The sequence below is a fragment of the Armigeres subalbatus genome, chromosome 3, assembly GCF_024139115.2.
Source record: "Armigeres subalbatus isolate Guangzhou_Male chromosome 3, GZ_Asu_2, whole genome shotgun sequence".
Lineage (NCBI taxonomy): Eukaryota > Metazoa > Arthropoda > Insecta > Diptera > Culicidae > Armigeres > Armigeres subalbatus.
Window position 1 is genome coordinate 252,220,411 of NC_085141.1, and position 13,620 is coordinate 252,234,030.

A 13,620-nucleotide genomic window follows, 5' to 3' on the forward strand; every position below is an offset into this window, starting at 1 on the left:
AGACAGTTGCTGAATGGGGGACGGATATCGCCATCATAGCAGATCCTTACCGGGTACCCGCCAGGAACGGTAATTGGGTCACCGATGGGTCTCAAATGGCAGCGATATGGACAACGGGGAAATACCCAGTTCAAGAGTTGGTGTCTTCGACACACGAGGGCTTCGTCATTGCCAAAATCAACGGGGTCTTCTTCTGCAGCTGCTATGCGCCTCCTCGATGGTCGATCGAGCAGTTCGGTCGAATGCCAGATTGTTTGACGGCTAACTTGATGGGGCGTAGGCCGGTGGTGATAGCGGGGGACTTCAACGCTTGGGCCGTGGAATGGGGAAGCCGATCCACGAATCAACGGGGGCAGATCCTGCTGGAATCACTGGCCATGTTGGATGTGGACTTGGCTAATGTCGGTACCAAAAGTACCTCCAGCTGGAACAGCGCCGAGTCGATTATCGACGTTACGTTCTGGAGCCCTGGCCAAACGAGTAGTTCGAACTGGAGGGTAGATGATGGCTACACTCACAGCGACCACCTGGCGGTTCGCTACAGTATCGACTATACGACCAGCATTCAGCGGACGGAAGAAGGGGCGAGGCCTAGTCCTCGTATGTGGAAGACATCATACTTCGACGACGAGGTGTTTAAGGAAGCGCTCCGCCGCGAGCACAATACTCTCGGTCTGAGTGGCGAGCAGCTGGTAACAGTACTCTCGCGTGCATGCGATGCCACCATGCCCTAGGAAAGTCCACCTAGGAATGGGAGACCACCGGCTTACTGGTGGACTCAAGCAATTGCGAACCTGCGCCGCGCCTGCCTACGGGCAAGGAGGCGGATGCAGCGAGCACGCACAGAAGAGGAGCGTGTTGAACGACGGGTGGCGTTCGTGGCTGCTAGAGCCGCTCTGAAGACTGAGATTAGATCAAGCAAAAAAGCCTGCTTCGAGGGCCTGTGTCAAAGTGCCAACGCGAATCCATGGGGTGACGCCTATAGGGTCGTAATGGCCAAGACACGTGGGGCGATGGCCCCTACAGAGCGGTCTCCAGAGATGCTGGAGAGGATCATCGCGGGGCTCTTCCCACGTCACGACCCAAGCCCCTGGCCTCCCTTCGTGGAGCTGCCAGGAGCCAGGGTGGCCGACGAGGGAAGAGTAACTGTGGCGGAACTTGCGGGGATTTCACAGTCCCTTAGTGTAGGTAAAGGCGCCAGGACCGGATGGTATTCCGAACCTGGCCATTAAAGCGGCCATTGCCGAGGCTCCCGAGATGTTCAGATCTGTCATGCAGAGATGCCTGGACGAGGAGTCTTCCTGAAGCATGGAAAAGGCAGAGCTTGGTCCCTGTGCCAAAGGCGGGAAAACCACCGGGGATCCGTCGGCATATAGACCAATCCAGCTTTCCACGCTAACCATAATGGCGGCTGCTATAAATAAATCTGACAACTGCTTCCGACGCTCAGCCGACGCTGAACTGTAATCGACGCTAGTTGTATCTCAGCAACCATTTTTACATTGTTTATTGATTGTTATCGGAAAAAGCAAGACTCGGAAGAAATCGTTTTTTTTTGTAATAAGCTTCTGATAATTTCAAACTTGTAATGCCACCAAAATAATACGCATTTTCGTTTTAGGTTGAAGCCATTTTCCCATACAACAGTTAACAGTTGTTAAGTAGAGTTTCACTGAATGAACAATGCAATTAATGTCAACCCGTTTTAGCATTTAAACCAGAGTAGTTCTGAGGGGTTCAGATCTAAATTAGATGAACCAAAGCACCTTTATATGCGTTCTGATTTCATCGAATTATTTATTGGTTACACATGCAGACCACTAACTTTCATTCACGGTGTCCTGAAATCCGAATTCCTATAGATCTTGCGAGAAGCTGACCGTATGCTCCAGTGGACAAAGCACATTGGTTCATAGCAGTTTAGCGATAGATCCGGACGATGATATCGGTCACAAACATCCGTTTTAATTTGAAAGGAAATCCGGAAGGCAAACGTCAGCCTCATCAATGCGGAAAACAAACAACTCAAAGAAAAAATTGTTTTGTTCACGTCAATAAATATTTTTAGAAATTCTTTTTTTTTCATAAGGCATAAATTCAAAATACACGTAAGCTTTTATTCACCTTATCAGCTTTTGTCGGTCTAAATGAAAGTATTCACCGACGAATACTGTTTTAGAATTGGTCAATACCGTCGTCGGGGGTGACAATGGGTCAAATGGGGGTGAGAATGGGTCACTGTTTCAACCAATTAGAATACTTGTAGATTGGATTGAATACATCTGAGGGCAAGAAGACTAAAATATAAGAGACCTTTTTGAACGATTTTGCTCAACGACCTCCAGACTACCGGTGAAAGCGATGACCCATTCTCACCCCCAGACCCATTTTCACCCCCAATAGCGGTATTTTTATATTTTAAACAATTAATGTATCCAATATACAAGCCTAGAAATGGAATTAAAAGTAGTTTATTTTCAATAATCAAGTGAACTGTGTGGAAATTGCAGTACTGAGTAGAGACGAGAGTAGAAAGTTCTCATTTATATTTAATTATGCTGCTTGGGGTGGACGACGTTTATTGAGTCTAAACTGTATTCCTCATATGCAACAGAACTCAAAATTTTGCCACTAAAATCCTAGCACATCAAATTTTACGCACATCTGCATTAAGCTGCTCATCAGATTTCTTCAAGATTGGTTTTCATTTATTACTTGGTAATCCAGTGGAGCTAGGTGTACCTGTTCATCTGATTAAAGTCGAAATATCTCAAAACTGCTCGGATCAGAATACTAAAATGCTGCACTGCTTGCAAATCTGAGTTTGGGATATTTATATACCTAAATACCCAAATTCAATTTCAACAGGGCACGCCCTGAAATTGATAGGACAATTTCTCCAACCTAAAAAGAAAAAGCGTATCAATTTGGGACTTGAAGAACTACTTTTCTAATTATCAGAAGCTTGTAACAAATTGTTTTCTCATATTTTCTTCGAGACTTTCGTTTTCTGCTGTAGGTTTTCGGATAACAAAAAATATATAAACAATGTGAAAATGGTCGCTAAGATACGACTAGCGTCGATTACAGATCAGCGTCGGAAGCAGTTACTGTCAGATTTGTTTATAGCAGCCGCCATTATGGCTAGCGTGGAAAGCTGGATATGCCTGCTTGATATGGCGGGGAAGGTGCTCGAGAAGATCATCCTCAACAGGTTGTTGATACGCACGGAGGGTGCGGATGGTCTATCGAGTAACCAGTTTGGCTTCCGAAAGGATAAGTCGACCGTAGACGCTATCTTGTCGGTTACCAAATCCGCGGAGATAGCTATCCAGCGTAAGAGGAGGGGAGTTCGCTATTGTGCAGTAGTGACTCTCGACGTGAGGAATGCTTTCAATAGTGCCAGTTGGGCAGCTATTGCAGATGCGCTCCTGCATCTTGGAATTCCGAGGACCTGCACAAGATTCTCCGAAGCTACTTCCAGAATCGAGTACTGGTATACGACACGGAGGCGGGTCGGAAGTGTGTTGACATAACCTCAGGGGTTCCGCAAGGTTCCATACTGGGTCCGGTGTTATGGAACGTCATGTACGACGGTGTCTTGAGGTTGAAGTTCCCGGTGGGCGTGGTAATCGTTGGCTTCGCTGACGATATTACGCTGGAGGTCTACGGCGAATCGATCGAAGAGGTGGAGTTGACTGCAGCCCACTCGATCGCAATTGTGGAGGAGTGGATGAGTTCCAGGAAGTTAGAACTGGCTCACCACAAGACTGAAATGGTTGTTGTTAACAACCGAAAGTCGGAGCAGCAAGCGGTGATAAGGGCAGGCAACTGCACGATCACCTCTGAACGCTCAATCAAACTCTTGGGGGTAATAATCGACGATAAGCTCACCTTTGGTAGCCACGTCAATTACGCCTGCAAGCGTGCCTCCACAGCTATAGTGGCATTGTCCCGGATGATGTCCAATAGCTCTGCGGTTTATGCCAGCAAGCGCAAGCTTCTGGCTAGCGTTACTCTGTCCATACTGAGGTATGGGGGGCCAGCTTGGGGCACGGCCCTGCGTATTAACTGCTACAGAACGAAGTTAGAAAGTACGTATAGGCTCATGTGCCTAAGAGTTGCGAGCGCGTACCGTACCGTGTCGCACGATGCACTCTGCGTCATCACCGGTATGATGCCTATTGACATCGTTATCGGTGAAGACATAGAGTGCTTTGAAATGCGCGGCACGAGAGGCATCCGCAGGACTGTCAGGTTGGCCTCAATGGTCAAATTGCAGCGTGCGTGGGACAGTTCCACTAAGGTTAGAGTGGCACAGAGGTTGTTGCCGGAGATAGGTACGTGGGTCAAGTGGCGCCATGGGAAATCACTTTCCACCTGACCCAGGTCCTTACAGGCCATGGTTGCTTCAGACAGTACCTACACCGGTTCGGACACTCGGCCTCGCCCGAGTGTCCGGTGTGCGTTGGTTTAGAGGAAACGGCGGAACACGTGTTGTTCGTGTGCCCGCGTTTTCGCACAATGCGTGACCACATGCTTGTCACATGTGGTCTGGATACTACCCCGGACAACCTAGTTCGGAGGATGTGTAAAGATGAAGTTGGCTGGAACGCCGTTTTATCGGCTATCGTCCAAATCGTCTCGGAGCTACACAGAAGGTGGCGCGTGGACTCGAGGGATGGCTAGTTCAGGCGCAAATAAGAGGTGGTCCAAGGGTTCTGAGTCGGCTTCATGGGTCATACCGGTGCCCTGTGCTCGAACTCGATCCTTTTATCGAACAAGTGGCCGCGTGAAAAACAACATGGTATCGTCGCTTTCGCGGCGTCGGTCAACTCAGGCGGGTTCCGAGCCCGAGGACGGAAAAGGGTCCTCGTCAAGGCTGGGGCAGGCGTAGGCACCGCGTCGGCAAGTCCCTCTGTGTGCTGGCGAATAGGCACTATCGCAGAAAGGTCAATTTGGGGTGCACGCGGCATCATCATTCTTGATACCAGTCGTGCAGAGGGAAGCAGGCGCGAAGTCGACCCTGCCCACCTTCCGAGGACATAGGGCGTGGTAAGGCCACCTGGAAAGCCGGCAATGCGCTGGCACGATACCATGGTGTTCTTCTAAAAAGCGAGTCACGATGTTCGATGTTGCAAGGACACGCAGCTAACCTCGAGAGTGCGTTATGCACTGGCCCCTCTTTGAAGCATTACTTTCTGGTTGTACCGAAGGGACGATGGGCTTGGCGGCAATGGAAACGGTTTAGCTGGTCGGGGATGCAGTCCTGCCTCCCTCATTGGAGGTGGCCCCTAACCCAGCACTTCCTGGTCAACCCAGGATGTCTGTTGAGCAGATTCCCCCTCCATTGCTTAGGAAGAAAAAAAAACTATGGGTCTCCGAGCCTTCTATTCAAGGATGTTAACGATCATTCAATAATTTGCATTCGATCATTTAGTAGTTTGTCAATAACACATTCCAGAAGCTGAATTTCAAAATATGTTGTATGGTGGACTTCTAGTGCGAAGGTTTTTCTACAACTATGCCTAATGGTTCGTTGTTTGAATTCCACTAGTAACGGAGTTATAGCTATATTTTCAGTAACTTAGACTAAATGATAACAAAATTCCAATCATTTAGTTTAAGTTACTGCAACTAACGCTCTAACTCCGTTATTAGTTGAATTCTAATAACGAACCATTAGGCAAAGTTGTAGAAAAACGTTCCGCATGATCTTGCTATTTTGAAACTGAACCGTCTTGGTCTACTGTCGTGGATCGTCAACTGGATTCATTCGTACTTGACTTCAAGAAAAGCCTTCGTCAAAGTTCGTGACGCCACTTCCGATGAATTCGAGATTCCGTCGGGCGTTCCACAAGGGAGTCACCTAGGACCTTTAATTTTTGCGCTTAACGTTTGCGATCAGCTACACTCGTGCAAGCTGCTTCTTGCGGATGACCTGAAAATTTACCGAGTCGTAAAGTCAGCTTTAGATTGTTGTGCACTTCAAGCCGACATCGTGCGCTTTTCATCTTGGTGTCAGGTAAACGGAATGCAAGCCAACGCCACCAAATGCAGAATCATTATTTTTTCCCGTGTTCACTAACCAAACAGATTCGACTATTCGATGGACCAGTTACCGCTTATGAGAGTTAACTCCATAGAGGATCTTGGCCTTACCTTGGATGTTTATGCTTTGAAAACACTATACTGCTCATTGGTCCGAAGCTTTCTTGATTACGGAGTGGGCTCCTTACCATGCGATTCATGCATCACGAATAGAAAGCATCCAGAAACGTTTCGTTAGATTCGCATTACGACAGCTGCCATGGACCAATCCAGATAACCTGCCACCGTATGAGGACAGATGTACGCTCATTGACTTTTTATTTTTGACATGATCCGTGATAACATTGACTGCAGTAGCGTGCTCCGGGAAATCAACTTCCACGAACCTAGTCGCCGATTACGCAATCCCCAATTGCTTTGGACCCCGGCGCACCGCACTGCTTACGGTTACAACAAACCACTTGACGTGTATGTGATATGTTTGAATGGTTTGATTATAATGTTAGTAAGCCTGTCTTCAAAAATAGTATTAAGATACTGTAGTCTGTGTGGTCATACTTTTAAATTATCATGGGATTAAAACTCGCCAGCGATTAAGAATCCTTTGAAAATCGTATCTGGATTTGAAGCATTTACCGTTACATTTTGAACTATTTTTCCTTACTACCATAAAACCATAACGCCAAATAGAAAATATGTGATATTGGTAAAGATTAACGTTTGCATGAAAATTCTGTGTTAATTATCGTTTGAGTACAAAATTTGAGAAGTTGTCGCCAGTGACAACTCGCCTACTGTTTTCACGTGAAAAGTTTTCACATGAAAATTGCAATCATTATCGTCTGATAATGATTCAGCACAACACTGTTTTGAGTAATCCTAAAGCCTTCCCGAGCAGGAGAAATTGGCTCATTAATACCTCATTCTGCTATTGATACCATACTCTGTTATGAACTAGCCCTGCATAAGAGGTAAAATACCAAAGTGATAATACCAAAAATTATTATGCACAATACTTGAGCCTTACTCTGTTATTAAATTCTATATCAATTGCATAATCAATTATTATTCGTTTGGTATTGAAATACCTAAGCATGTTATGCCTCAAGTATTCTGCATATAAGCTTTTGGTATTTTACCTTTTATGCAAGGCTAGTTCATACCAATTTCTGATATCGAGGTCGTCGCTCCTGCTCGTGTTTCGGTACAACTTTGTTGTGCGAGAAACTGGGAACGTTGAGGTGTGAAACTATAACACACTGAGGGCATTTTACTCAAACCTTACATTCCCTTTCTTCTTTCATTAAAAACGCAAAAAAAATCTTCTAACATAGGATGCAATGCTTGTTTTTCTCCTGGGGTTATTTAAATGAGACGAAAGTGAACATCTGTTGCATTTGAGCAATCGGTTAACCCAATGAAAACTGCACATCAAAATAAACTTTTCTCAACATCATGGTTTTATACCAGAACAATGATTTAGAACATGGGTTCCCAAACTGTGGGTCGCGAAAGATAAAACGTTATTCATACTTTCATTCTTATTCCGTGCCACAAATCTATACAAGCTTTAAAATTAGGATCTATGTAATAAATGGATGATTAGAGAACAACAAATTTACGAAGCCAATGTTCTTCTTTTGTTATTCAAGATTTTAGCAAATTCAATGAAATTCCAATTTCTTCCAAAAACCCAAATGCTGTCCAAAACTAAGCGGTGTTGTATTTCATTACTAATAAGATTTAAAAGCAACCTAATAAAGATAATAAAATCCATACTAATCCACATCAAATCCAATCTAAATCCAACCTAAATTCTATCTAAGTCCAATCCAAATCCAATTCAAATTCAATCCAAATCCAATCCTAATCCAACCCAAATCCAAATCAAATCTAAATCCAACTAAAATCCAATCCAAATTTAATCCAAACCCAACCAAATCTAATCCAAACTCAATCCAGATCCAATTGAAATCCAAATCCAATCCCAATCCAAATCCAATCCAAATCAAATTCAATCCAGATCCAATTCAAATCCATTTTTAATCCATTCCAAATCCAATCCTAATCCGTTCATTTAATCCAACTTTTAGTTCCGCGTGTAGTACACCATCAATCTGAACTTCAGCATATTGATGTTGACCTTTCTAGCAAACGCCTTGCAAATGATACAGCAACAGTTCGCTAACTGGGCGCGTTTTAACTGGACTGTTTTTTAACTGGGCGTTCGCTAACTGGGCCAAAGCCCAGTTAAAAAGCAGTTATCCGTCAAAAAACAACAACAAAGACTCGGTGACGAGGGGACTCTGAATGGTATATTTTTTAAGCTTCATATAAAACACGAATACAACAATGCATCGCGAATTCCCTCGTCAGCCCAGTTAAAAAGCGGCGTTCGTTAACTGGGCTGGTGTTTTAGCCCAGTTAGCGAACGGTTGCTGTATTTATTTTAAATTCCATAAAATCTGAGAAATTATACCCAAATGAGAGACGTGTAAACTAATACTGCTAGCCAATAACTCCAAATCTTACGCATAACAAATTCGAACTTCCGAATAGCTTTGTGAAATCCGGCAACCTTATTAATTTTTCAAATTCCAAGATATCTAATTCTACAGGTAATCCCCCTATGGCTACTAAGCCAGTGAATTCCAAAATAAATTTTCAGATAATATATTGGGCTTTCCGAACAGTTGCGAACAGTGCAGAATATTTCTCCATTTTTCTCAGATTTCGTTATATGTATCATTGCTCAACTGAAAGTCTAATGTACACTAACGCCGCCATGTGATTTCGCAAACCATAATCCATTTTCCGATGGTCTTCGAGACGCGTCTTGTGATTTTGCAAACCACAAACCATTTTTCGTCAAACGTGCTTAACCCTTAAATGCGCAATGTTGTTTTAAAACAACAAACCGAAAATACGTTTAATGTTAATAATTCCAATGGTTATTTACGTTAAAAATATTTCCGACGAATTCTAAAAAAATCGCCTTGCGCCTTTAAGGGTTAAATGGACTTATGTCAGTTTTTTTAATGTTAAGTACATAGGAGTTTGTAACCTTTTTATTATGGAATAGATAGAATACTAATTAAGGGCTATGAAACGCCTTTGGTTAAGGTGGGGCACTTTGCCCAAGCACTTGTTGAAATCCAATTCTCACGAATTTTTATAAAAAAGCTGTAATATTTGGCTCACAGGCAATGCATTTGTGACTTTTTGGACTACCGAGTAACAAAAAGTTATTTGCGTTGAAAGTAAAAAGTTATCATAGACGATTGCACGAGCCAAAAACTCCATATAAAAAAATGCCCTCATGAAACTTCACTCGCCATTTGAACACGGGTAAAAAAAATGTGTCGATGACGTCATGATGCAATGGTTCATAGGTATTGCCTTAATGAGGGGGGGGGCATGTTATACCGTCTTACCCTAAGAGTTCAATCTGATCTACCTTTAGTCGAAGACGGTGTTCTTTTCTTTTTTAAGGTACTTTAAATCTTCAGGATAATCTTGTGATAAAAAACAATTTTATATTCTACAATTTCCAGGTGACAGCAAACGTGCCATGGACGAATACACAAGCCAGATCATGCTCGGTGGGCACAATACACTGATCATCCACAATACTTGCGAGGACTCCCTCCTGGCTGCCCCATTGATTTTGGATCTGGCCATCCTGGGAGAGCTTTGCTCGCGAATCCAGATCAAAAAGAAGGACGACCCCAACGCACAGTACGTTTCATTCCGGTCGGTTCTGTCTGTGCTCAGTTACCTGTGCAAGGCACCTCTGGTCCCGGAAGGAACTCCCGTGGTGAACTCCCTATTCCGACAGCGTACGGCAATCGAGAACATCCTGCGGGCTTGCGTTGGATTGCCACCGTTAAGTCACATGGCTTTGGAGCACAGGGTGAGTAGGCATTCAAAACACATTATTATTATAATCAGTATAAACAGCATGTCTATTCCGAACAGTTTAACATTGAGGTATCATCCACGGAACCACCTACAAAGAAGGGTAAAATCTCAAACGAAACCGTGCCTACGAAAGTCTCCAATGGTGTTCATACAAATGGAACTTGTAGTAATGGAAACGGCGTCCATGACATTGCTGACTATTGAGACCCTTTATGGTTAAGATGACAAACTTCAAAGGTCAAGTTTAATTTGATCTGAGTACAGCAATTATATCGGATGTATGTTAAACGATAGTATGAAATATTCCCAGCCAAAATTGCAGTTTACAGTTGAAACCACCGTTCTGACAGTTAAGGCTGCTTTATAGTTCGGGAAATGTGTCACGGAATTTGGTCCCCCATGCGTGTTTAAAGGGGAGTTTCAAGCAATTTGAGCACGGAAAACAAAATTCGCGCCCCTTTGAAAATACATGGGGGACCAACTCCCTTGAAACCGTTTCCAGAACTGTAAATCAGCCTTTAATCCAATCGAAATTGCAGAAAAAACAATCTCGAATTGTACAATTGTAAGAAAAGGCATCACTATTCTCTTAGAAAATAAGAAGTTTTAGAATTTGCCAAGTGAAACACGAAATACCAATTGGACTGAGAAAGTTGAACATTAACGAGATATCTAAGTAAATTTATAAGGATTGGATATCTTAATTAATATTCGCAGAACCATACCGCGATCACCAGTGAACACATTCTGTAACTGTTTTTGGATGCCAACATTTGAAATAGTTTACGTTTTAAGTTTTGTAACCCATTCGATGCTTCTATCCAATCAAGATAACGTGTTACTAAACGAAAGTGTTATATTAGCAACACAAAATTTGACGTGTATTTTGATGAATATTATCATTTGTATACAGGTTGTAAGAATATTATATAAAATATAAACGATAAGTGTAGAAAAGGAAATTCAATGAGGGAGATATCACAGCATCGTTCCACATAAGGCCATAAGGCTGAAAACTCATAAAGTATAACGGGTCGGCAAGTCGCGTTTCCGGTTAGATAATCGGATATCTTATGCGTCACTCCAAGAAGGAGACCATCCAACAAGTTCATGTTACCCGACTTGAGACCTTTAAATAGGGGAAGGGTCACTTTTCTTAGAAAGAAAGCTGACTGGCTAACCCGAATACGTCCGTCGTACTTCTTGTTTCCGAACGGACACAACTAATCCCAAAAAAAAAATCCCGAATAAATTTCTTTGATTTTTGACCCGAAAACTATTACATTGAGGCGGGGGTTTTCCTTATCGGATCAACCCAAAATGTTCACCCGCTCAACCCCGTCAAAGACCGGAAAGCTATCAATAGTCAAATCGGGCTGACTACACAGTCAATACGACAACCACAGAAAAAAAACTACATTCGACACCGATGCGACATAAATTCCTTAATGCTACGTTTAGACAAGGCAAGTGAATTGAGCAAGTCGCTTGAATCGAACGCGAACTGAACGTGTAAACACCTTAATTCAATTCACTTGAACGAAAAGAAAGTTGAACATGTTCAACTTTTGGCAAGTCAATTGAATTCAACTGAGTTGTTCAATTCACTTGCCCTGTCAAAACGTAGCATAACTGAATACATTCGGAATTCAGACTACACGCATTAACATCTGGATCATTCTAACGGTTCAACTCCGGATTTCTATTTCGGCTCTTATCCCTCCGATACATGAAGCTCCAATAAAATAGGTTTTACACAGATTTTATTGCAATTATTTCATTCCTTATTCCTTACATGCGCCTATGCCTGGCATTTCCACTGTTTCCTTCTAACTTCTGTCTACGTGTGTGCACTCTCTTCACATCTCTTCTTCCCTGTTCTCTTCGCCGTCAGTATCCCCGGCAACGCAACTCTTCTGCTTCAGCTGACTTTGGCAAACTACTCCTGCGAACTCACTCTCGCTCCTCACATAAGGTGAGCTCCACACGGGAGCCGTATCAACTTGACCACTACGGACTCATAAAAACAAATTGTTGTGCCTCTAATGGGTCACATGGCCATGGACGACACAAACAATAATTATTATGCACTCACGATTCTAGTTTTAGCTAGGAGAGGTCCAACGGATAGGCCCGGAGCTATCTTGCGCACTACTCCGGGCCAGAAACTCACGGACGGCGTATTGCGTCGATGTTGAAGACGGTCACTCACTTCTTCATTCGGTGCGCGGGCTTACGCATGGGTGCGGTAGCCCGATAGTCCCTTTGGCGCGCAAAGAAAACTGTTAAGGCGCCGTCGGTACCTGTTCGAAATGATGACGACGACAACGACAATTTGATTTGGTACTAGCCCGATAGTCCCTTTGGCGCGCAAAGAAAACTGTTAAGGCGCCGTCGGTACCTGTTCGAAATGATGACGACGACAACGACAATTTGATGCTATGTGGTTGGAGACCGATGAAAACGATTGATGTGGTTTGACGTCATCTGCCAAAGGTGCGAAATTCACTGTTCGCAAACCTTCTCCGGCCATGTGTACCCCGGGATCCTTTGTAGCCGATGCGTGGGATCGAAAACGGTCGTAATTACTAGGGGCAGTGTGTCGGCTTCGCCTATGTTGCCACGGACTATTTTGGACATAGATCAACGCACACTAAATTCACAAGATTGACGACATATGCTCGACAAGAGGGAAACAAGAGATATAGATTAGCTTACACCAATTGCGAAACTGTTTCACTTTCACCTTATTGAACACACTACGGCACGGAACAAAATTTACCGCTTTTGCATCTTTCATGGAACGGAACAAAGTGAACGATTCTGAGCTGGAAAAGTGCTCAGATACCGCGAAATTTAGGCTTTGTCTCCAGAGTTCGCAAAATTCAAATTTACCTACGATTTCCCCAAAATTCGTGCATCTCATTCCTGACATCCCAAACTGACGATTCAAATCAGCCAGTCAGCTTGCTCGCTAAGAATCGTGGCGAGAGTGTAATCTTGTAATCTTGTAATATCAACGCACCCTCTGACCATAGCCTATCTGCGTTGTATTTAAATACCACTGAGCGATACGTCTACTGGGCAACACGTCCGGTGTGCACTGCACTAAGATCTCCTTAGATGCAACCGGACCGAGATCTTACTTAAGGCTCCCAAGGGTCCGTTTCGTTGTGATATGTTGCCATAAAATAGAAATATATGCACTTGCTTTTCTAATCTACGGGAATATTTAAATTTACAAATGCTATTGATTAGTGACAAGTAAATTCATTCATCGATCAGATTAGAACGAGCTCAGTGCAATTAAAATATAAACGCAATACTTATCTGCAATTCACAGAAGATGTTGGGATTGTCCTTGAAGTAATCACGTTGTGAACACAGACTTCCTGTATTGACGGTGGTTGTTATGAATATGAATACCACTGCTGATACCGGAACAATAAGATTTTCTTCATCACTGGTCGTCTGGAAAGAGGTAGATAAAAGAATTGGGCCGCTTTCACTCGCCGGCCCGCAAAACATTAGTAAGTAATTAATCTTACTACAAAGACAAAAATACAGTTCTAATAATTCTGTCTTATTAATGGATATCACACATGCCCATCTGATACTCAACTTAACCAAAAACATATCCTCAATACT

At 43.4% G+C, this 13,620-nt stretch overlaps 1 protein-coding gene across 1 annotated transcript in view; it reads left to right on the forward strand.

Annotated features, from left to right (window-relative positions):
• The window catches only part of LOC134223587 (inositol-3-phosphate synthase), a 44,287-nt gene extending 33,353 nt beyond the window's left edge, over positions 1-10,934 (forward strand). The window contains exons 5-6 of the mRNA XM_062702770.1: positions 9,606-9,964; positions 10,030-10,934. Coding sequence (XP_062558754.1) covers positions 9,606-9,964; positions 10,030-10,176 — 506 coding nt within the window. The 3' untranslated portion in view covers positions 10,177-10,934. The remainder of the gene's footprint in view (positions 1-9,605; positions 9,965-10,029) is intronic.
• The last annotated feature ends 2,686 nt before the right edge of the window (positions 10,935-13,620 follow it).